The sequence below is a fragment of the Aethalodelphis obliquidens genome, unplaced genomic scaffold (genome assembly GCF_003676395.1).
Source record: "Aethalodelphis obliquidens isolate GAN/ISIS:26980383/991018 unplaced genomic scaffold, ASM367639v1 scaffold2, whole genome shotgun sequence".
Lineage (NCBI taxonomy): Eukaryota > Metazoa > Chordata > Mammalia > Artiodactyla > Delphinidae > Aethalodelphis > Aethalodelphis obliquidens.
Window position 1 is genome coordinate 47,479,292 of NW_020837946.1, and position 23,725 is coordinate 47,503,016.

At 35.1% G+C, this 23,725-nt stretch overlaps 1 protein-coding gene across 1 annotated transcript in view; it reads right to left on the reverse strand.

Annotated features, from left to right (window-relative positions):
• The window catches only part of FSIP2 (fibrous sheath interacting protein 2), a 124,320-nt gene that overhangs the window by 20,209 nt on the left and 80,386 nt on the right, over nucleotides 1-23,725 (reverse strand). The window contains exons 13-15 of the mRNA XM_027078064.1: nucleotides 23,334-23,370; nucleotides 11,788-20,761; nucleotides 498-9,970 (exon numbers count right to left, since the gene is read on the reverse strand). Coding sequence (XP_026933865.1) covers nucleotides 498-9,970; nucleotides 11,788-20,761; nucleotides 23,334-23,370 — 18,484 coding nt within the window. The remainder of the gene's footprint in view (nucleotides 1-497; nucleotides 9,971-11,787; nucleotides 20,762-23,333; nucleotides 23,371-23,725) is intronic.

Here is a 23,725-nt window from a genome sequence, read left to right on the forward strand (position 1 = left end):
AGAACTTGAGGAAGGCTAATATAATTAAAGTGAAATAATAAGAAACAAGTATAACCTAAGAGTTTATAGAGCAGTAGTAATCAGAGTAGTCTGATATGTGTTGATGAATGTTGTTAAAAGTAAAAAGAGTAGTATTACTCCTGTAGAGCCTTAGGTTTGAGAAATGTATTTTAGATAGTTTTTATCATTATAATTTCAGTCAGCCTGATTTTACTGTTAAGGGTATTTCCCTATATTCCCATTATTTTTTTAAAGCCAGTTTAAACTTATTGTCTTAGGAAAACTAGCCTGAGACCTTTAGAGTGAGCCACAGAGCTGATATGGCAAGTCCCAGTAAGTCATATAACTATACGAATGAACTTGTGCAACCAATTTTCCTATTGGGCTAGGCAATAACAACAACAACAAAAAAATACATTCCCATATACCTATTTGAGGAAGGGAATCACAGAACAACCATGGCTCACTTTTTTTTTTTCTATTTCTTTTTCACTTACCTCAAAGGGTTTTACATCGAGTCGTCCCATCTTATTCAATGAGGTACGTCTTTCTCTTTTTAACTGTCCTACAGTAGATGTGTCTGAGGAATAACTTCTTCTACTTATTGATGCTCTTCTCAGTTCTGCTATGTTATGTCCAGTGTTTTTAAAACATTCCACCTTAAGTTTCTCAAGAGGTTGAGTTTTTACAGAAATTACTGCTAAATGTTCTGAGATAATGTTTGGATCTATTTTGAGTGGTTTATTCCCAACATGTGGAACTATTTTAATTGTAGAGTCCTCTACAATTGAATCTTTATTTGACTCTTCTTTATCTAAGTCAGGGATCACTTTAGCATGCTCTTGTGCCTTTTGAACAATTCTGTTAATGTCTAGATCTCCTAAGAGACCAGCATTTGAATTCTTTGGACTAACGATATCTAAGGGAAAATTTGAAACTTCATTAATAATTAAACTGGCCACTTTTTTAGGGAAAACTCCATTTGTACTTTTTATATCATAATAAAGATCTTTATGGGTTCTTGGTTGTTGTAGTACATTACTATAAATAGAATCAATAACCTGAGAAATCATTTCTATACTTTCTGGATTTAAAAAGTGTTCTTCAGAATCAGCAGCAACAAGATTAATATTACTCTTAGAAATTTCAGCCGTCACAGATTTTGTCAGTTGAGATGCAATTTTATTTAACTCAGGCTTTGATAAGTTTTTTGCATGTTTGCTTGAGGCACTTGGCAACCTTACTATTTTAGCCAAGAACAAAGCCAATGCTTCCTCTAAAAACGTGGCATCTAACACAGAACCTTTTTTGGATGAAGACTTTTCCTGGGACTTAAATTCATTAACCATTTTGGCCACTCTTTCCATAATTTTGATAGCTTCCAGAGCTAATTCTGAACTTGGTAATTCTTCCTCTACTTGAGGTTGAAATTTAGAATTGGAAATTTCTTTCACCAATAAAAAACCTATTATATCAGAGAGGATATTACTCTTACCCATTAAATCTTTAAATATAGAAATGTGTGAGCCAGAGTGCTTTAAAATACTGGTATAAACAGAATTAACTACTTTTTCAATGGTTTCATTGTCAGCTAAAGGTACAGTAGGCAATTCCTTCGCTGGTGATACAACTTTAATCTTACTTTTGGAGATAAATTCTTGTATTGAATTTAATATTTTTGAGATAATTTTTTGAATTTCAGTTTCTAGGGATTTGGGTCTTTCATTATCTACTTTTGGAAACGTAGATAAAAGCTTCGATAAAAATTTCACAGCAATTTCTTCTATTATGTTATAAGGCAGTATACGAGCATGTGATGGTTGAGGCTGGGGAACATCAGCAGTTTGGATAACATCTTTAAGAATATTTTCAACAACATTGTCAACTTCTGCACACTGATATGGAGTCAGCTCTCCAGAAAAGTAGTTCTGCAACTGATTACCAGTCACTTCTTGTAGAATTAAGTCAACCATGGTTTCTGAAAGAATTCTACATCCACTGGTTGCACAATTTTGTATAATCTCTTGTGATCCAAACTGTGACAAGAGATTATTATAGAGCGATTGAACCACTAATTGAATAATTTCATCATCATTGGGATGTAAGGATTCCACATACTGTATAATCATATCTTCATTTTTGGAGATCTCTGTTGTAACTGTACTTAATAACTTCATTTGAAAGAAATCTAGTTCTGTGAACCAGTTGCCCTCAGATGTTTCTGCTTCAGTGTTGGATACTGTTGAGAAAATTTTAGATGAAAGAGCGTAAATCACATTCTCTAAGAATTCATGAGGCAGCATGATGGTATATGGCGATGATGTTTGACATTCTTTGCTGGCTGTTCGAGCCAGCTTTTGGACCTTTTTAACAACATCCTTAGTTTCCAGAGGCAAACATGAAGGTGGAAACTCATCACACGATATCAAATTTAGCTTATATTGAAAAATTTCACTTATCACTGCACTAGTTAGTCGTCTTGCTAAATTTCCCCCATTACTCTTTATAGTCTTACAAATGGAGTCTTGAGATTTATATTCCTTCAAAATATTGCACACAGAGGAGTGAACAACTTTGTTGACCAATGTTTTATCAATTGATATTTTATCTAGGAAAAGTATCTTATTTGAAGAGGGTTTTTCAGTCATTTTATGCATATTATCCACAGTTATTTTCTTGACATTGGATGGTGCTTTATCTATATTTGATTCTTTATGCCTGGGAGGTTCTTTAGGAACTGATGACACTTTATCTACAGGTAGAAAAAACTGATTTTCCTTATCTGGCCTAAATACCTTAATTTGAGCATCTGAAAACTCCTTCAACAGTGAATCAATAAGTCTCATAGCTGTGTCATAGAGTTCAGCTTGATTTTCATCATCACTTACATTTTGGCATCTATCATATGTTTGTGTTTCTGGTGAGGAAGAAAAGACCAATTTGTTAACCATTTTGGTGATAACATCTTCTAAAAATTTAGCAGGGAAAATTCCAGGTTCACTTTTTGGTGGGTACTGAGGACTGTCTGATTTACTAGGTTCCTTTTTAATATCCTTAACTTTTACTTTCTCTTTTTCTCTTTTTTCCCCTCTCTCTTTCTCTTTCTCCCTCTCTTTTTCTATTTCTCTTGCTTTCTCTTTTTCTTCTTTTTTCTCTTTGGCAGGGAGATTTTTGTTAAGTGACAGGTATAAATCCTTTGTTGAAATGGACTGTGCAAAATCCTTGCCAACCTCTTGAACTAGAGGCAATGATATATAACTTGGCAGACTTTGTCGTTTTGAATAATCTGCTAATTCTTGAGAATGATATATTCCTAAAATATTATCATAAATATTTTCAGTGACATTTTGAACACATTCATAATCTGAGCACTGTCCTTCCTTTATATCTATTTGAGCTGGAGAGTCTTTCCTTTCCTCATCGTTTGGCTTTTGGGCAACTGTTTTCTCTATTGTGGTCTTTGTATTTCTTGCTTTGGTTGTCAAAGAAGATAACTGAAAGGGCTTGTCTTCTTTTTTTAATGAATTTTCTCTTGTTTTGTCAATCTTCTTCTCAATGTCTATTGCAAAATCTGGTCCAAGTATTTCCTTTTCACATTCTGTACCATCAGTAGCTACTAGAAATTGTGTGTGTACCTCCTTACCTTGCCCCTCCTTATTTGAAAGTGATATGCTTTTCTTCTCAATTTCATTATTTTTAAGTGTTCCCTTCAAATACAGCTCCTGTTTATCTTTATTTTTCACACTAGTAGTTGGAGAAGTAACTTCTGATACATTATATTTTTGAATTGGAATTCCCATTTTATTTTCATTCTCTTTCTTTTTATTTGCCACATCTGCAGCTGACTCTGATAACAGGTTAACCATGTTGCTTTTCATAATTCTAGTTACAGAGGTAACTATTGGATCTTGGATGTCACCTTTTTTCATTGATGTCTCCTTAGTTTTGAAACTTTTCTTTTTACTCATTGCACCTCTATCTATTTCCAAAGTATCCAACACATTTTTCTGGTCTGAGGTTAGAGATGTGTGTTTATATGATTGTTCTGGTAAAGTAAGTTGGTTCCCTTTTAAGCATCTGTTTATCTGTGTAGAGGTTTTCTGTAGAAGGTGTTTAACCCTTTGGGTGATGTTATCTGGATTTAGAAATGAATAGAAGGTGGAAGACCAGTCTCCTGAAAAAAGTGGTTGAATCTTGAAAGCAGAGATGGCCTTCTGGGCTGAAGCAGCAATCATTTCTGTAACAATGTTGTTTTTATCATCCTTCTGAATAGCATTAGATCCATACTTTCCTATGAACTGATCATACACAAAATTGGATATCTTATCAACTGTCTCTTTATCAATTGGTGGAAAAGAAAAAATTTCTTCAGCATTTGGTAGAACTTTAATTTCACTTTTCCTAAATTCTCCTATCAGAGAGTTTGCAAATTTTATAGCCAAGCTCACAATGTCTGGCTCTGGTGTTTCTTTTTTCTTAGAATCTTCAGTAATACTTGGAAGAGAGCAAAACTTGTGAACAAGGTCAACAATTACATCTTCCAAAAATGTAGCTGAATATAGAGAAGGCTGTCTCTTTTCTTTACCAGGTTTAGTATGTACAGAGACATGGTCATAATTAGATAAGTTATTGGAAGATGATTCTTCACCATGTAAAAATGGCCTCAGATGATGATCCATGATTTCCTTCATAATGAAACCAGCTATTTTACTGAGGAATGAGCCTCCTTTTTTGTCTGCATCTTTCTGGACTTCAGCTTGAAATTCAGATTTTTTCAAAATATTATTACATATAGAGTCAACCAAATTCTCAGTCACTTCTAATTGCGTACTCTCTGTGTTCTCCTCTGCCCTAGCAAGACGGATCTCATGTTCAGAAATTTCTTTGATAATTTCATCAGTTAATTTTGATGCTGCATCCACAAACTCATAATCTGGTGAAACCTCTTCCTCTTGTAGTTCACTTTCAGTGTCAGTTGAAGGGAAGATATGCACTAGAAGCTTGTAAATCATGTCTTCTAAAAGAGAATGTGACAGCACAGTAATACGTAATGGCAAGGCATAGCTATCTCTCATGATGACATTGAGCACATTTCTGATGATTTTATCAGCTTGAGGGGAAGAGTAGGAAGAAGATACTAATTCTCCTGAAACTAATGACTGCACCTGATAATCATAAATTTCTTCCAAAAGCAAATTAAATATTTTTCTTCCAAAACAAGCTGTGTCACTTTGTATAGCCCTATATATTTGAATCAGAGATTTATATTCATCTAATAGTTTTTCATAAATTAGGTTGACTGTTTTTTTAACCATTTCTTTATATCCTTCTGAAAAACACATATCATCATCAAAGTTATCTGAAACTAAAATCTCCGATGTGGTGAACTCCAGAACAATTGATTTTACTAATGTTGTAACAATGCCAGTAATTTTGTCTTTAACTATATCTGGATTTTCAGCAGCCAAGACATTATGTGAGAATGCATAAAGAAGTTTACATAAAAGTTCAGAAATTACTTCCTCCAAAAAGACAGCTGAATTCACAATTAAAGACAACTCTTTTTGTTTAGGATCTACTACTTTCTGTTTGTAAGTTTGATCAACTGCGGCTGAAAGGAGAGTTTTATCTCCAGATAAAAATAACTGAAGATGATGGTTAAAGATTTCTTTTATTATAAAACTTGCTATTTTTGAAACAGGTATATTACTTATATTTTTTTTATCTTTTGTAAGAGACTGGTATATATTTGAATAGGAAAGATCAGCATAAATGGAATCAACCATGGATTGGATATCTTTTTCTGAAATCATACTATGTTTTTCATTCCCATGTTTAATAATACATATTGAATGTTTTGAAATTATTGACATGATTTCATTTATCAGTTTTATTACTGTATTACTTAAGTCTGATTGAGAAGTATTTTGGTGTTCTGTACTGGAGGCCAATGGACTCATCTGAGATATAAGCTGAGACACAATTTTTTCCAAATGAGTATGTGATAACATAGTAGTATATATTGTTGAAGCCTGTCTTTGGAATCTTGATTTAGTAATGTCACATTGAACTTTCTTTATCAAAATATCAGTACTAAGTTTGGATTGTGATCCAAATGGAAACTTTTCTATAAGATTTGTATGAATTTGGAAATCAAAGGTTTCGGCTAGGATGGTTTTAGTTATCCTTGCAGCCAGTGTCTTTGTGTCATTTAGAAAATCTTTATCAGGCATCATATCCATTTCATATTCTTGCACAACTTTGCTGTACACCATGTCAATAATGTTTTTGACTACATCTCTCTCCACTGGAGGCAAACATAAATTTTCCTCAGCATTCTCTAAAATGCTAACTTGGGCTTTTGAGAATTCCTCTGTTATGAACTGTATGAGTTTTTCAGCTTTATCAAACAGTTCATCTTCTGAATCTGTTACTGATTTTGTTTGTACAATGCCTAACACCCTGTGGAATATCTTGCCTAAAACCCCAGAAATCACATCTTCCAAAAAAGTTGAGGAATAAACACTGGCATAAAACCACTGCCTTTTCTCATCACCAAAATATGTATATGATGAAGAAGGTAATGACTTTCTGTTCACAAATGGCTGAAGATGTTGTTGACAGATATGTTTAATGATAAAACCTGCTATTCTGTCAATAAAAACATCATTACTGCTTGTGATATTTTGCTCAACTGATTCTTGAGACTCAGAGTTTGAAATATTTTTGAATACTGAGTCCACAAGATGCTGAACACTGTCTTCTGAATAAACAAACTTGGTTTCTTCATCTCTTGAACATCGAATGTCATGTTGGGAAATTTTCATCCTAATATCACTGATTATATTTGAAGCAATTTCATTGAAATTAACTTTTGATCTATCTTTTGGAGTTTCTCTGTTTGCAACAATGCTAGATGCAGAAGGGAAAATTCTAGATAATAGTATTCTGATCATGTCTTCTAAAAATGTATATGGCAGCAAGGTGTTATATGGAGATAAACTCTGACTTGGCTTGGTAGACCTACTGATGTTACTAAGAACATCTTGAATGATATTCTCAGTTGTTGAAATAAAATATGAAGATGGCAAATCCCCAGAAAACAGTGGATGAAGAAGGTAATCTGAAATAGCTGCTACAACTAAGTTGGTAATTTTTTCCACAAAAATATCTCTGTCTTCAGACTCTTTATCAACCTCAGGGTCTAATCCATGCTGTTTTAAAACATTTCTATAAACTGAGGTGACGAGTTCATCCACAATATCTGTATCTACAGAGGGGTAAGACTGTTCTTTGTCATTATGCAGAATGTGAACTTTAGCTTTGTCAAAATGGTTATTTACTGAGTTTACTATTTTTTGGGTCATGTTTTCCAGCTCAATTTCAGTGTTATGCTTTGGACTGAAAATTTTTGATAAAAGTCTGGCAACAATTTCCCCTACAAATGTCTTAGGGTAAATACCTGAGGGTGATGGTGTCTGGGGTCTGTGTGACTCTATGACTTCACTGAGAACCTGTTTAACCGTATTCGATATTGTATCCGATGGAGTCTTTGGACGAGGTAAACCTTCTCCACACAAAAATGGTTGAAGATGATTTTCAATAATCTCTTGGATAATAAAACTGGCTATTTGGTCAACCATAATTGGGCTTCTGCTGACTATACTTTTCTGTATTGAAAGAAGAGAGTCAGATGTTTGCATAATATTTCTATAAACAGAATCCACCATCTTCTGGAGGTTTTTTCCTGTACATAGATATTGATTATCATATATAGTGAACCAAATTTTATGTTTTGAAATGGCTGATATAACCTTATTTATTATACAGGTTGATATTTCATTAAAATCTGAACTCACGAAATATTTTTTTCCCAAAGAGGACGCCTTACTGGGTGGAGGAATGAGTTGAGATAAAAGTCTTCTGATGATATCTTCTAAAAATGAGTGTGATAACATGGTGCTATAGCCCGCTGAAGACCTAGCTTGGGAAGTAAATTCTCTCAGGTTGTTTTGAAGTTTCTGTAATATAATTTCAGCATTGAGAGGGTAGTATGAATTATGTAAGAGCTTTCCCCTGAAGCAAGATGGGAGTTGGTAGTCCAAAATCTCTAACAATATGCTATTCGTTATTTGTTCTGCTATTGAAGTACTGTCACATGCCAGATTACCACCACAGGTCATTTTCAACTTATATTGCTGTAAAACATCATAATAAACGGAGTCAACAATCCTACTAAGAGTTTCTTTATGGATTGGTGGAAAACACAGTCTTTCTTCAGAATTCCGTAAAACAGTGACCCTTGCCTTATTAAACTCATTCACTACACTGTTGATAAATAATGCATTCATCTCATTGAGCTGGGCTTCAGTGATGTTTTCATTTTTGCCCCACAGTGAAATAGAGAGGTTAAAAAACAGTTCTGAAATTATGTCCTCTAAAAATGTGGCTGAATAAACACCCGTATTCATATCTCCTGGATATAGCTTATTATGGATGGCTATTGTATCCATATCCTTTGTTCCCTGTCTTTTAAGAGGTGACACATTAGCAAAATTTGCTGAATACTTCTTGCCAAATGGTGCTTGTATTTTGGAGTTAACTACACTGAGATTATTCAGGGGTCCTGTCAAAGCATTGCCATCATAACTCGTGAGTCCTAAAGAACCTTTACCTTGTCCTAATTCTGTTAACTCTGGCCTTTTTGTTTTTATGAAACTAGACTGTATTTCTCTCGTTCCATACTTCAAATGCTTGTTTGCAAAAGGTGGACTTTGGGGCAGTTGTATACTGTGACATAATTTATCCATCAATGATTTAACCAAGCTGTGGGAAAGAACAGTAAGAATAGAGTCTGATGACAGTAAATCTTGATCCATTTCTGCCAGATTTTCCAAAACGTCTGACATATAATCCCCTTGAAATTGTTCACAGTCCTTCGTTCTCTTACAACAACCAAATTCTTCACCTTGTACACTTTGAAGTATTTTTAAAAGTTGACATTCTTCTGCTGATATCTCTTCAGAAAGAGGGCTATTATCAAGAAAGACAGAGTTTGTGCATTTTTCTAAAAGTGTTCTAATAAGTTTCTCACACACAACATTGAGAAGGAAAACTGATTTGGGGGTGAGCCCTAAGTTATTTCCAAGTATGTTATTACATTGCCGATCATTTGATGATGCAAAAAATATTGCTTTTTTATCAGCATCCATAGCCTCATCTGGCTGTTCATCTGGTAAAAATAAATCCAAAACAATACTGAAAACTTTGTTGACTACTTCTTTGGATTCATGAGGTTTTAGGCTACCAGCCAGACTATCTAACTTATGGGCCAGATAACTTAATTTATTTTTTTGAATGATATGATCAGTTTTGTGAGTAGATAATTCCCAGTCTCTGGAAGCTTTCTGTCTTTGCATGGTATTTTTTTTGTTGCAAATGGGCACACTGTTGCTTCTAAGCATGGAAAATGGTCTATTTCTTCCACTGTTTTCCAGGTGATGATTTAACCCTATTTCTTTGGACAGTACATGAATCACACCTATTAAGATATCCTGAAAGAGATCATCAAAGTCAGCAGCAGCTACTCCTGGGCAGCAAATGTACTTTCTTTTTAAGGAAGACATTTGCTGTGCAATGTCAATCTCTATGATGTTACTATTTAAAAGGATTTCAGCAATGATTTCAGAAATACTTAAAGCAAGTTCTCCAACAGAAATTGACCTACTCTCAAACACTTGAGAATCAATTGAAATAATTGTGTTAAATGCTGCATGGGAAGCTTTCTCCTTTTCTCTGCTATCTGTGGTGCTATCAGAAATGCTTGAAATTAAATGGCAAATGACGGACTCAGTGAGATGTTCACAAAATTGATAAAGAGAATAATCATTGTATATGCTTCTTAGAGGCTGTTTTGATTCATATTTTTTTCTTGACGGTGTGGAAACAATAGACACCTCCTCACTGGAAACTTAAAAAAGAAAACATTACCATTTTAGCACGCATTAAGGGACATATGGAAAATTCTATATATTGGTAGTTATTTACATATGAATTTCACCTTTGGAACACCTCACTAAAGAAAAAGAAAAATCTAGTCAAGAAAGATATTGGGTTTTCTTCAGATACTTATTTTCCCACCTGTGGAATCTTAGTTTTAGCCATAAAGTTGAGAAAATAACCCTAAAGAATTCAAATCTCTAAGTCTAGTGCTGATACCTATCTTGCTTAGATGGGTGAAGGTGCTCAAAGAAGCTGGAAATCCTGGGGCAGAGAAATGATTTCCAAGTGTGATGTTACATCTTAACATGTCTGCAGTGATCTCTAGAGACTTCATATAATTATTTAAAAAATATTTTTAGTCAAACATATAATATGTATTACTTTTAGGAAACTAAAGAGTTGTGTTGCAATAACAACTTGACTGAAATAAGAGTGCTCACTTCAGAAAGGTTAGGGATGGACTGTAACATCAGCAGTACTTTAACCCCTAGATTAGTTTGTTACAAAGATGATGGGCCAACCCAACCAGGCACAGGACTGTATTCTGCTATTCAACAGAGTACTGCAAATCATATACCTACTTGGTATGGCCAATTTCTTGGAGTGGCAGCCAGAGCTACATACTATTTTTTTCACAAAACTACCTCAGAATGTAATAACCTATTATACCTCTGCATGTGGAATCAGGCAAGACTTAGTGGAGAGGGGAGGCTTTAAGCTGAACTTTGACAGCTAGACAGGTTTTGGCCATGTTGAGATGAAGGGAGGGAGGAAAGAGTGCTCCACGTGGAAGGAACATGAGTGAAATCGCTGGAAGTCCCTGGACATGTCTGGGAATAGAGAAGATATATGATAGAAAGAGCCAAATACCAGTGGGAGGGAATCATGGATCTTCTCTTGTTTGCTTTCTTTTTCTTATTCTCTAAGTTCAATTAGGCTATGCTTAAAGAAATTCTACTTATAAGCTTGCAGTTGCAGACACACAACTGTCCACCTTGAAATCATACCAGTTTTAAGTATAGGAAATGGCCTCATGGTGCAGGTAGGTAGGACTGATAGTATGTGTTCTGCAATTTGAATGATGGGCAAGTGATGTATCTGGACTGGTAACGTAGCAACTAATTATTGGCAACTAGAATTACTGATCCAGTTCAAAGCTATAATAGATTATTAGATTGAATGTTATGAACTTTCCAATAATAAATTTTCACATATGAAAGTAGCTATCACATATGGTTCAACCTCTAGCATATACAGATAAGCCTTTTTAAAAAGGGAATGAAAATATATTTTTAAATATATGTTTAGAGTATTATACCTAAAAGGAATTTAATAACACTGGAATATAAGCAAAATAAGATGTTTAACACAACTGTTCTTATACACTGTGACTAATAATAGCAACGACTTCAACTGTACACATTAAAGTTGAATCACAACCTTCAGTTACCTGTACATTTGGTATGATTATAAAGAAATCATGCATGAGAACTTTAATAATCTTTGGAACTCGGACCTCATGTTCAACCAAAATCCCCTGCTTTAAAAAAGTCACATTTTCCCTCATCTGCAGATACGGAAAATTGAGAGACAGACCTTTTCAGATTCAAACCATATGAATGTTTAATTTTTTTTTTTTTTTTTTTTAGTATCCTGATATATTAAGAAGTAATTAAATACCCTCCTTCTAAGGCTGTTTTCAGAAAAACAGTAAATGAAGCTTCTTGGACAGGAGATCTTTTAAATATATCTATTTTTTTCTAAATTATGCCCACTCTTACTTACCTCTAGTTTCAAAGTTCTTGAAATATGTGACCACAGATGTGGTGACATGTCTTGCTACCAAATGAATTTCATTTGGACCCAGTTCATGATCAGCAAAAGCAATGACTTCAACTTCCTTCAGAGTCTTTATCTTCAGGTAACTCTTATTTTCCAATTTTTGCATTAAAGAAAAATCTCCTCTGCTGGCTTCAGGTTTTTTGTTTTCTTCTTCAGGTATACAACTGATTCTTTTATCCCACATTCTAAGCAAACTTTTTTCCTCATTCTTTTGACCATATATTACAGACAAAGGGTTTTGCTTTGATATGAAAAATGGTTTCATTGTTTCTGTGCTTTCATTAATGTGTGGTTGACTTGGAAAGCCGTAGCTTAACAGCACAGTACTGACAATATTTTCTGCGGCTAAACAAATTTTGAGTGGAGAGACAGTTGTCTGAATTTGGTTTGGCTCAACAACTGGTTTGGAGATCTCATAATGAAACACTCTTGGATTTTCACCTTTTCTCATTTCTGTGAATGACATGACTTGCTGTGATGCTGTTTCTGTGGATTCATTTGCTTTCTTTAACAGTTTTTGTAAGACACTCCCTTCAGGGAGGGAGCTATTTCCTTTCATAGCTTGATCAAAATAGCCCAAGTCAGATTCCTTTCGGCTAAAGTCTTGTACTTTGTTTCTAGAGCATGATGGTATGTTTTCTGAATCAGGTCTTTCCATTGGCTCTGAGCTTCTAATTGTGTCTTCTACGGAGGCTCTGGAATATAAGGGTAAATTTGATGAAGACTTATACCTTTTTTTCTTATCTTCCTCTGAATAAAACCCTAAACCTGGTATGCTGCTTTGTGGAGGATGATTCCCGAATCCTACTTCCTTTAACTTTGACATGGGCATTTTCGTATCAGTTGCTAATTCAACCTGATTAACAATGTAGGTATTTTCTACTCCTTGGAACAAACTTTCCTTTGGAAGGTTTTTGATCAGAGACTCATTGAAATGAGTATACTGGTCCATCAGTGTACCAATGATCTCACTTGCTGCAATATTTTCTTTCAATATGCTAATTGAAGATGGTTCTGCTTGGCTTATTTCTTTGTCCAGCTTGCTCTTAATTATACCAAGCATGTCGCTGACAATATTAATGGCATATGTAAGTAACTCTGAATGGAACGAATGAACCTGTAGAAGGGTATTCTGTACATTTTCCTTGGAAATAACAGTACTTGACTTGGATTCATCAGAAAACTTTTTTAGTGGTTGTAATTTTGGCAACATCTTTTTGCTTAGTCTCTGTTGGACAGGAAAAAGGTTTTCTACAGGCATCTTCGCTACTTCAGAAAACTCATATTTAGAGATATGTTTAAACTGTAAGTCTACAAAAGACTCTAACAGGTTTAAAACCCTGTCTACAATTTCTCGAACAATTTGGTTGCTAGAGCCCAAAGGACTTTGGTCTTCAGTTTTAGTGTTATATATTGGTTCATTGCTGAGGATGTCCTTGGTTGGAAAATCACATTTACTTTTAGTAGTAATGTGTTCTTTCCTGCTTGCTGGAGTTTCTTTACCACGTGGGGTGGGCATTTGGGATAAAAAGCACAGCTGTAATTTTTCAAATAGCATTTCAACAATTTCCCTTCCAAACATATTAATTTGTGCTTTGGTGTCTTCAACTCTTGTAGAAGCTCCCTTAAAACAACTATGAAACCTGTTTTCACAATCTTCAAGATGTGGCAAATTTAAAAGTGAAAGAGAATATTCTAATTCTTTTGCTTTTATTGAAATTTCTGTCAAACCATTTTCAGCTATCATCAAGAGCTTACATTTTTCATTTTCCATGTCATTTGATTCTGCTTGCCATTTGTCAAACATTTTTTTAAATACACCTTCTTTAGGAAAAATCTGTTCTAACTGTGAAGAAACATTTTCCAAGTAAAAACATGCTTGTGGCTTGGCAAGAGACTCTGCACCTATATTCCCCTGTGAAAGTTTGGGATCATCCAGATGACAGAATACGATAGGATTAGCCAAATTTTGGTTATTTGTAGCATATAATCCTTGCAAAACCGTACTAACTATTTTATTTGCTGCCATGATTTGATCGGATGGTAAAGCTTTATCACCTACCATTGCTCTAATTTGCGTCACCTTTTCAAATTCTTTAACAGTTGTTTTCAGGATATTACTTATTATATCCTTGGCATACATTTTTAGTTCTGAAGTAGGCAACTTTACTTTCAGTAAGTTTTTGGCATCTCCCATTGATAGGATGTGTGGCAGCCCAATGGCAGTCTTGGACCAGATGTATTTTGGAGTCTTCTCTCCAGGACCTAATTTAGTCTTGCTTTTGGCCTTAGTACGACTAGGTCCTAGGTGTGGTTTTGCTCTAAATTTAGGCAAAGGAGTAACTTTTGATCTTGCTTTTAAACTTGTTTTAAAACCTGGCTTAGGGTTGCCCTTAGGGCTTAGTTTAGAACTGTGTAGCCTTAGAGGTTGCAACTCAACAGAACCACCTTTATGGGACAGGGCCTCTTCTAGATAAAGTGAGGCAAAATTTGTGATCTTATTGAGAACCATTTGGACTAAATCCTTCCCCACTTTTAATGGTGAATATTGTAAAAAAGTTTTTTCCAATAGAGAGACATTTTGACTGCCTGCATAAGGATAAACCTGTGGTAGCATATAGCTAGTGAGATTACTTCCTATTCCTGCTTGTGTAGTTTCTCTGATGCATGATGATTTCTTTGGTAAAATATTTTTGTCAGTTGCTTGTACTTTATTACTTTCATATAACGACGTTACAACTACAGAGTACATTTCCCCCAAAACGCTTTCAATTATGTCACTTGCTACACTGTTAATATGGGATTGAAAGAAGTTTTTTTGTGTTATGTCTAATGTTTTAATTTTAGAGCTAGACATAAAGTGGGGGATTTCATTAAATGAAGGCAAATGGCCTATGATTTCCATTATTCTTTGATACACTTTACTTAAAACTTCTTCCACTGCACTGAATAATGCAGTTCTTGCTTTTTGTTTTGATTCTTCATTTTTTGTAAATATTTCCTCTAGAACAATTCTCTGGCTTTCCCTTTCCAATGCCATTTGGTTTTGTTCTAATGGATACTTTGAAAACAGAGACAGTTTGGTGTGTGTTTCCTGAGCTCTTTGTCCCAGTGATATTTCATTTGATGCAGTTCGTTGTGAAAATAAGTTAGGATTGTCCTTTGAGTAAAAACTGATTTCCTTTACAGATCTTTTATTATATAAAATCTTTAAGATACTGTTGACAATTTCACTCACAGTGGTGATTTCTTGGAATGAAATGTTGTTTGGGTATGGATGCATCTTTTGGATTTTGAGGTCTAAGTCATTTTTAATCAGCTTCAAAATGGCACTGGCAATGATGTCAGCATATTCTTTAAGACTAGCTTGTGATAGATGAATTGTAGATCCAAGTTTTTCTCTGTAACTGGCAAAAGTGAAATCTGTGAGCTCTTCACTGAGAACAGTTTCATTTGATATTTTCAGAATATTCACATTTGATTCCACCTGGCTTGATTCATGAAAGATGCTGTCATCTCGTCTACAGTTTTCCAGTTCTGGGCTCAGAAATGACTTTTCTTTAGGCTGGAAAGCAAGAGTAATTAACAAATCCATTCTTTCTGTGGCAAATGATTCTAACCGATTGAAAATAGTTTTAGTAATGAAGTCAGCACTTTCCTCACATGGGTCAGGAACAGATTTCTTGGGGTCTTCTTTCTCTACTATAGTTATATGAGTATCATTAGCATAAGCTGATTTCAGATTTTTTGAAGATGGAAAATGCCCTGTTTTTCTTTCACTTTTTGACTCCATAAGAAGAGGCTGTTGACACTCTGCTTTTGGAAACATATCACAAAAGGTCAGGGGCAATCTTCTAGAAGTAGGATCCTTTGAATTTATGCTAAGTATGACAGCAGAACTGAGATTATGAAGAACGATATCTACTATATCAGTGGATATCAATATGACATCTGAGTTAGGAACTGAAAAATTTGGAAGAATCTTATTTGCACCCTCAATGAACATTTCAGAATTTGCTCTGGAATGTTTGCCAGCTATGCTACATTTCAAAGTGGGTGTGGCAAATGAGAGATTATTCTGATACAGTATTTTTTCATAAATATCACATAAGATACTTTCAATGGTATCTTGTATTTGAAACTGAAGTACTTTTTGATACTCAGTCTTAATAAACAGCTTTTCAATAATACCTTCTTGCTGATCTGAATTAATGTCTTTGTCAGGATTGTTTTTGTCACATTTTCCTTTAGATGATACAATATCTAACACTGTGTTAACAATTTGACTTGCAATACTCTCAGAAACCACAATGTTATGAGTTAAGAAAGAATTTTCCCTTTCTTTATCTAATTCATGTTTGATTCCTTGTAAAATTTTTCTGGCCACTTCTGTTGCATATGTATTTAATTTATTCAAAGAGACTTGACATAATGAGTTGGTCTTTTCTGACATAATATGATCCACTGAGCAACAGGAAAATTGATCATCAGAATACAAATCTTTGGCTGATAATGCTTTGCTTAATGTACTCTTATCCTGCTGAATAGGTAAAGCCATTGGAACTGTGAAGTTGATCTGGGGACAAAAGAGAGATTGTACTTTGGAAGTAGCAAAAATTTCTAAACTTATTAATATTGCCTGTATAATATCTTCAACTATGTTTACTTTAGCCTGTTTGTCAACATTGAATCTGGACTGAAGAGTATACGGATTCTTGTTCGGCACAGTGATGGAGGGCTTTCCTCCTCCACTGCTGTGTTCATGAAAAGAAACATTTGTTGAAAAGGTGATGGTCTTATACCTGTTTTCACTTGCATTTCTCCCTGTCATAGCAGCTGAATAAATTTTATCAAACACAGTCCTAACAACATCATCTACCACTATGGTTACATCTGCTTCAGACACCATCATTTTATCTATAAATTGAACAGATGTTTGAGCAACTGTCTCTTCAATATTGTGAGGGATGCCACTTAAATAGGAGTGGGAGAGAGAAAGCATATTTAATTGACTGACCAAAGCACTTTGAAAAATTTCATTCAAAATATTTCTTATAATGGGAACAACTGGAGATTTCTGTGGTTCTTTGAGTTTCACTTCAGTTTTGTTTAAGGTTCTTTCTAGAACACATTGTTGAAGAGAATCTGAGTTAGTTTCTTCTCTAAGTGATCTTCTCTCTCCAATGAATTCTTTCTCTGTATTTGCAGCATCTTCTAGAAATGAATCTGATTCAACTCCACCAGGAAGAAAATTTCCATAGGTTGGCCTGTATCTGTAAGTTTGAATGCCTCTCTCTTCAGATTCAGTTTCATTAAGCATATCTGAGGATACTGCATCTAAAATTAAACTGACTATATTCTCAAGCATTTGTTTGTCAGGTGATGGTGTTTCCATACTTGTCCTCAAATCTAATAAGTTCATCTTTAATTCTGTTTGAATAGCTTTCAAAATAGCACTTGATGCCTTCTTTGCATGCGTGTATAAAGCAGATTGCAATAGTTCTTCATGTGTGTCCGTGAAAACACTGGGACTTTCACATTCCAAGTCCATCTTACTGATTTTTTTATTTCCATCATTGATAGACGCCTCCAGAGTTTCTAAATTTCCATTGGCAAACTCTTCTAGTTTAGCAAAAACCATATTAAGAATATCTGAAGCCACAGCTTTCAGTTTATTAGAATGAATTTCTTTTTTGCTCCCTGTTTTGGAAGACTTAGGAGCAATAGATTTTTCCTTGCTTTTAGTCTTCTCTTTATTACCCTGCTGAACCATCCTGGAAACTATGCTGGAGATTATGTCAGTGCACTTGGCCATTTCCTCAATAATTGAAGTGAACAATAGGCTGTCAATATCAAGAGACTCTGAGACAGCTTTAAATCCTGAACTTACAGAACTACTATCCATGTCAACACTACATAATTTTGCAAGGATATATTCCAAAATTGTTGTGGAAATGAGCTGAATATTAGACTGCATTTCAGTGGCTGTTTGCTGATTCTCATTTGTCTTCTCTCTGCTTAGCTTACTACAAGATGGCTGACAGTGAGGGTGGACTCCTATGAGCTTGCATAACATTTCATAGAGTGTTTCCCCAATATCATCTAACACTTGCAATCTGGAATTCTCTTTGAGATCTTTTTCATTAGTGACACTGTGGAGAGCACATGGCGTAGCTAAAAATTTGTAAAAAGTGTTTTTATCCTGTCCACTTGGCAAAATGTTCCCTTTATCAACATTATCAGATCCGCATGACGTCATAGGCTTTGGATTTTCTGAAGGGAGTGAAATATTGCTTTGATCTGAATGTCCACTTGATAATATTTCACAAATGCAAGTTAATAATGCAGATGCCATAATGTCATCACTGAGATTTGAGACAAGAGATTCTGATTTATCAGTGTCAGTAAAAAATCCTTTACCTGTAAGGGATTTGGTATGGTCTGTTTCCCTAAGATTTAGGTTTTTCTTATTGAGTTCCAGTTCATTCTGGATAGCATGCAAAACAATGTTTACCACTTTAGTTGTATAAGTACTAAGTTGAGATTGTAATGAAGATTGCTCTGCAAGTGAAGGTTTGAAGCCCATTTGCAATTTTGGATAAACAAATAACTTCAGCCTTTTAAAAACTGCATTAATGATCTTATCAGTAATGTCATCTATAGGCTTAGGTTCACTTTCTTCAGATTTTAACAGGGAAGGCTTTGCAGGATCTACATCGAGTGAAGATAAATATTTCATTTTCTTTTCACTCTCGAACCATATTTTTAATGGCTTTTGATTTGGTGCTTTTTTGACCATGTGGAGAGTGTCAGGACTCTCTAGAGAAGTTTGAAGAACTGATGATGAAATGGAACTTTTGGTGGTATTGGGAATGCAGCTTGCCTTATAAAGTATATTTAATACAGCATCTGTTACTTCTTGAGCCACTGCACTAATTTCTGACACAGAAAACATCTGGTCCATCCATTCTTGATGTGACAGTCCTTGAGGTTTTTCTGAAACAACAACTGAAGCTTCTTTGCCAGTTTTACTGTCTAAATGACCAAGAGGAATAGAAGATACGTCCTTGAGCATTTCCGTTAAAACACTTTTAACTATGTTTTCTGAAGCCTTTTGTATTTGATGCTTTTGATCTTGGCTGAAAAACAAAATGTCTTTATTTAAACAGGGATTTTCCTTTAAAATTTTATTCTTAAAAAATGGTAGCTCAGTCTTTAACCTCCGATCATGAAATGCAGTTTTGCTTCTTGGAGAAGCAGGCTTTGTAGGTTGTTTGCTATTTCTTTTGTATTCAAGACAAGTGTTTCCTTTTGTAAACCAATGCTCAGGAATCTGTTCTTGTGATTTTGCTTTTTCATCTTTAAAAGATGAATCAAGCACATTTTCCACAATTTTGTCTATTTCTTCATTATCATCTTCAGAATAAAGGACCATGCCAGGAACATTAATAGGTGGAAATGGTCTTCCAGACCCAGAACCATTAGATAATCTAGTGCCAGTGAGTCTGTACTTTACTTCAGTGTCAGAAGGACTTCTCAGTCTAGAATGTCTACATTTTTGATTATCTGCTTTTACTGGTTCCTGATGTAACTGAGTAAAGATCTCATCGAGCAGCTTAAGGAGTACTACTGTTTCATCAGATGCAATAAGTCTCTCATTGTTAAGTTCGGTTTGTACATGGCTTAGTATAGTGCTGATTGCTTCCTCTATAAAGCCAACCAAAGAGGACTGGGAAAAAATATTTGACATTAAATTTTGTATTTCCTCTTTAACAATTAAATTAGCTGCATCAAGTTCAGGACATTTCTTTTTGTTGGCTTTTATAAAGCACATATATGTTGGGTCTGCCATATGTTGCTGATAAGAAAGTTTAGCTGCATCTTCAAGATGAGGAAGTTCATATTGCTTGCAAGATGCAAGAGTCATCAACTTTTCTAAAATGGCATGCACCATATCCTCTGCAATATCACACATGGGTTCCACAGTATGAGGCAGTGAATCTATTAAAGGTTTTCCATATGATGGAGTGAGAGATTCTCCACTGGGTGTTAAGCTTGGTTTAATGTTGACTGACAAATCTTCTTGTGAAAATATCTGGATACATTTTTTCTCAACTGCAGACTGTAACTTCTCAAGCATGTTTTCCACGATCTCTGAAGCTACTGAGCAGATATCAGCATTAGAAACCAAGTCTCCTTTTTCAGGCTCACTTTGGTCAACAAAAACTTCAGCAGTAACAGAAGAAATAGAAGGAATGGCCTGTGTTAAATCAGACATTATTTCTTGAAAAATGCTTTCCAAAATCAATTCAGTTTCCCCTTTTAAGTGACATTTAAAGTTAACAAAAACATTCTTTAAATTCTTCATTTCATTCATAGCTTTTGTTTTTTGATCAGAAAACAATGGACTCTCTAAGCCGTCTGTTTCAGTGGTAGCATCCTTTGATTTTTTTGTGCCCGTTTCAAATGATGCTAGAAGGTGACTATCAGATTTACAACTTCTGAGCTTAGGGTATGTATATATCATGCTTGTTTTATTATATTTGAGTTCAGATGTTATAGGTTGTCCTTTAATGTGATGTGTTTTTCCCACAACTGTTCTTTCCACATGGGCAGATGGTGGTTTTAAAGGTGTGGTCGGTCGCCTTACTGATATGTCAACTGCAAATGCACAGGGCTCTCCCTGAAATGTTTTAGTTGTTGCAGATGTGTAGCTTCCATATGTAAACTCTTCACTGCATGTGCTACAAAAACTCGAACTATCTGAAGAGAGGACGGAGTCATCAGATACTGGGTATGCATTATTTTTCAACCTTTCTTCATACTTTGTGATGGCTGGGTATAATATACTGGTCACTGTAGCCACAACCCAGGTCATTATGTTCTGAATTGTGCTATTCAGTTCCCCAGAAGTTACCTGGAAAAGAGGCAAGCAGGAATGAAAAGAAAATCATGTTAACAACTTACTCTATTCTGGGACAGAGGATAACATTTAATTTTTTATGTCAAACAATGCATAGCTTGATACCACCATCGTTATAAAAAGAACACAGTGAAAGAAAACCTATTTGGAATTTCAAATTAATTTCAAGTTGGTTTATTCTGTGCTACAGTAAAATACTTTTTGTATAAGTTTCCAATTGACTCCCATTCCCTCAGAAGCTTTTTCTCCCCCCCAACCTTTATTGCTAGGATAAATGAATTTCTGGTAAAAAAAAAAAAAAGATCACTAACTAGCTATCCAGGCACATTACTGGCAAGTATTTCGGCAAGAAGAAATATGGTGTCTACAACCCAGCAAAATTACTTTAAAATGAACCAGATTATTTCTAACAAAGCATTTCTCAAACAGATGCAGTCAAAACATTTGGGTGCCTTCAGAGGCATCTGTCTAGCTAAGATGTAAGGATGGACAAGAAGCCATCTCTCCTCCCCTTCCCTGCTGCAGGGGTGAGCCTGTGATGTGTATATATGGAAATGACTACAGCTAATTGCTAAGAATCATTTGATAGGCAACAAAAAAGTTCATGCTTTACAGAGATTGAGTGGCTTTGTATCCAACAAAAAAGTTATCAGTGGAAACTGTTAAGAAGGCTGAGAAAAGGTGATGCACTGAGGGAACAAATGAATTTAGATTGAAAACAAGGGCAATCTAGAACTGAGTCTCAAAGAGTCAGTCAGGAGGGCTAAGCAAGAATAGGTGTTGGAGAATCCCTCATTTTGAGCTGGAAATAACAACTCAGGGACCAGATTTGAATGACAGTTTCCTTAGTGGTCAGTGGTGCTGTCCTACATTTAAACTGGACCAACAGTAGAAACAAAATCTATCTGTTTCTATATACCTCAAATTATGTACTGAAAAAAATATTTTTTTTATTCATTTATTTTTGGCTGCATTGGGTCTTCATTGCTGTGTGCGGGCTTTCTCTAGCTGCAGCAAGCGGGGGCTACTCTTCGTTGGGGTACACAGGCTTCTCATTGCAGTGGCTTCTCTTGTTGCAGAGCATGGGCTCTAGGTGCATGGGCTTCAGTAGTTGTGGCGTGTGGGCTCAGTAGTTGTGGCTCACAGGCTCTAGAGCGCAGGCTTAGTAGTTTAGTTGCTCCATGGCATGGGGGATCTTCCCTGGCCAGGGCTCAAACCTGCGTCCCCTGCATTGGCAGGCAGATTCTCAACCACTGGGCCACCAGGGAAGCCCCTGAAAATATATTTTGGACTCACAAAACATCCTCTTGCCTATAATAAACTAATAGTATGTTTTAAATTGTTATTACTCTTAAAACAAAAAGCAATAAGTACAAGTAATTGGCAGCAAAGCCTGGAAGGCTGGCTTGTAGGCAGGAGGATAAAGAATAGGATTCCTGTAATGGAGCTGTTCACACCCAAAATATTGCCTTAAGTTAGTTAGAATTATTCCCATTTCAGACCAACATTGAAAAATAAGTTAACACCTATGTAGCATACTCTCTCCTGACACATTAAAGACTGTTTACGGGCACCCCAAGGAAAGCTATTTTATTCTGCTCTAATCCCTGAATCTCCTAATACATTTTTGCATTTATTATACAGACAATGGCTAGTGGTCTGAAAAACATATTTTGGGCAATAGCATATATGTCATATAATACTTATATAATCACATCCAAAAATCTAATATTTTAAGAACAAAGCAACTGTTCTAATCTACTATGACATATAAACTAAGACATTCAACATATATTATTTTTCTTAGTACCAGAGATAATAAACAGTAGCCCTACATTATTACTCTTAGGCTAGGTATGAGAAAAAGTTTCCATCCTTGATATATGAAAGATATTCCTAAAATTTTCTATGTAGTAAAATACGATAAATAGAACCTAGTTTGCAGTTGCTTTCCATTATATTAAACTGAGAAACATTCTCCTGAATCAAAGTTTTCATTTTGCTACATGTTCTATGAATTGAGTCCATGTGAAAAAGTATGTCAGAATATATGTTGTTTTCAAACCTCTCTCTTTCCTAACTGGTCTGACTGGATCCAGAATTAGGCCTTATAAAAATACCCTCTTATCCAAGTCTCAGCTCATAGGTGACCAGGTCCTTTCTATGTGACTGGGTGCTTCCCACCAAACTGGCTAGAGACAAACCCAGGCATCTCAACTCATCAGCCAAGTCTGTGAAGTGATTTTGTTAATGGCTTCCCATGACAGACTGGGTTTATGATTATTTGATGGCTAGGTCCCTTAATGACCCTTCCCTGACTTCTTGCTCATCCCCATGAGACATCTTCCTGAAGAGGCAAAATTATATTTTGATGAGAACTTTAGACTACTGTGAAATCTAAGAATTAACTTAAAGTAAACATTAAAGAAGAAAAAAAGGGCAAAGAGGGACACTAATATCAATAAATGATTACTCATTGTTTGATTCATAGAGTTTTTTTCCTATTATGACACATACAAGAGTATCGTTAATATGCTGCTTTATCAATGAGTTTTATGATACATACTTTTTCTTGCAAGCAGTTTTGTAGGAGATTCTGTTGTCTGTAAAGTCAAGAAAGGTTGCTGATTTAGTTATTATTTAGGGTCACGAATTTATGTAACTTTTTCCAAAACTTCTAATCAGTAAATCAGTTTTTTCTCTTTAAGAGATTTTTAAAAGAAATTCAAAAGAATAAACTTTTTTATTGTCCACCCCCACCACCTATTTCTCTTCCTTCTTTGATTTTGGCCCACATGATTTATTACTCAGAGGAGTAGAATTGTGGCTGCTGCATAAAAAATATGTCTATTTGAAAATTCCAATTCTGACCCATGTTAACCATTCCTGCTTTGAGGTTCTCTGGGGAAGGCCACAGACTTGGAGGGAGACAGTGAGCTAGTCCTTTCTGTTTGCTAA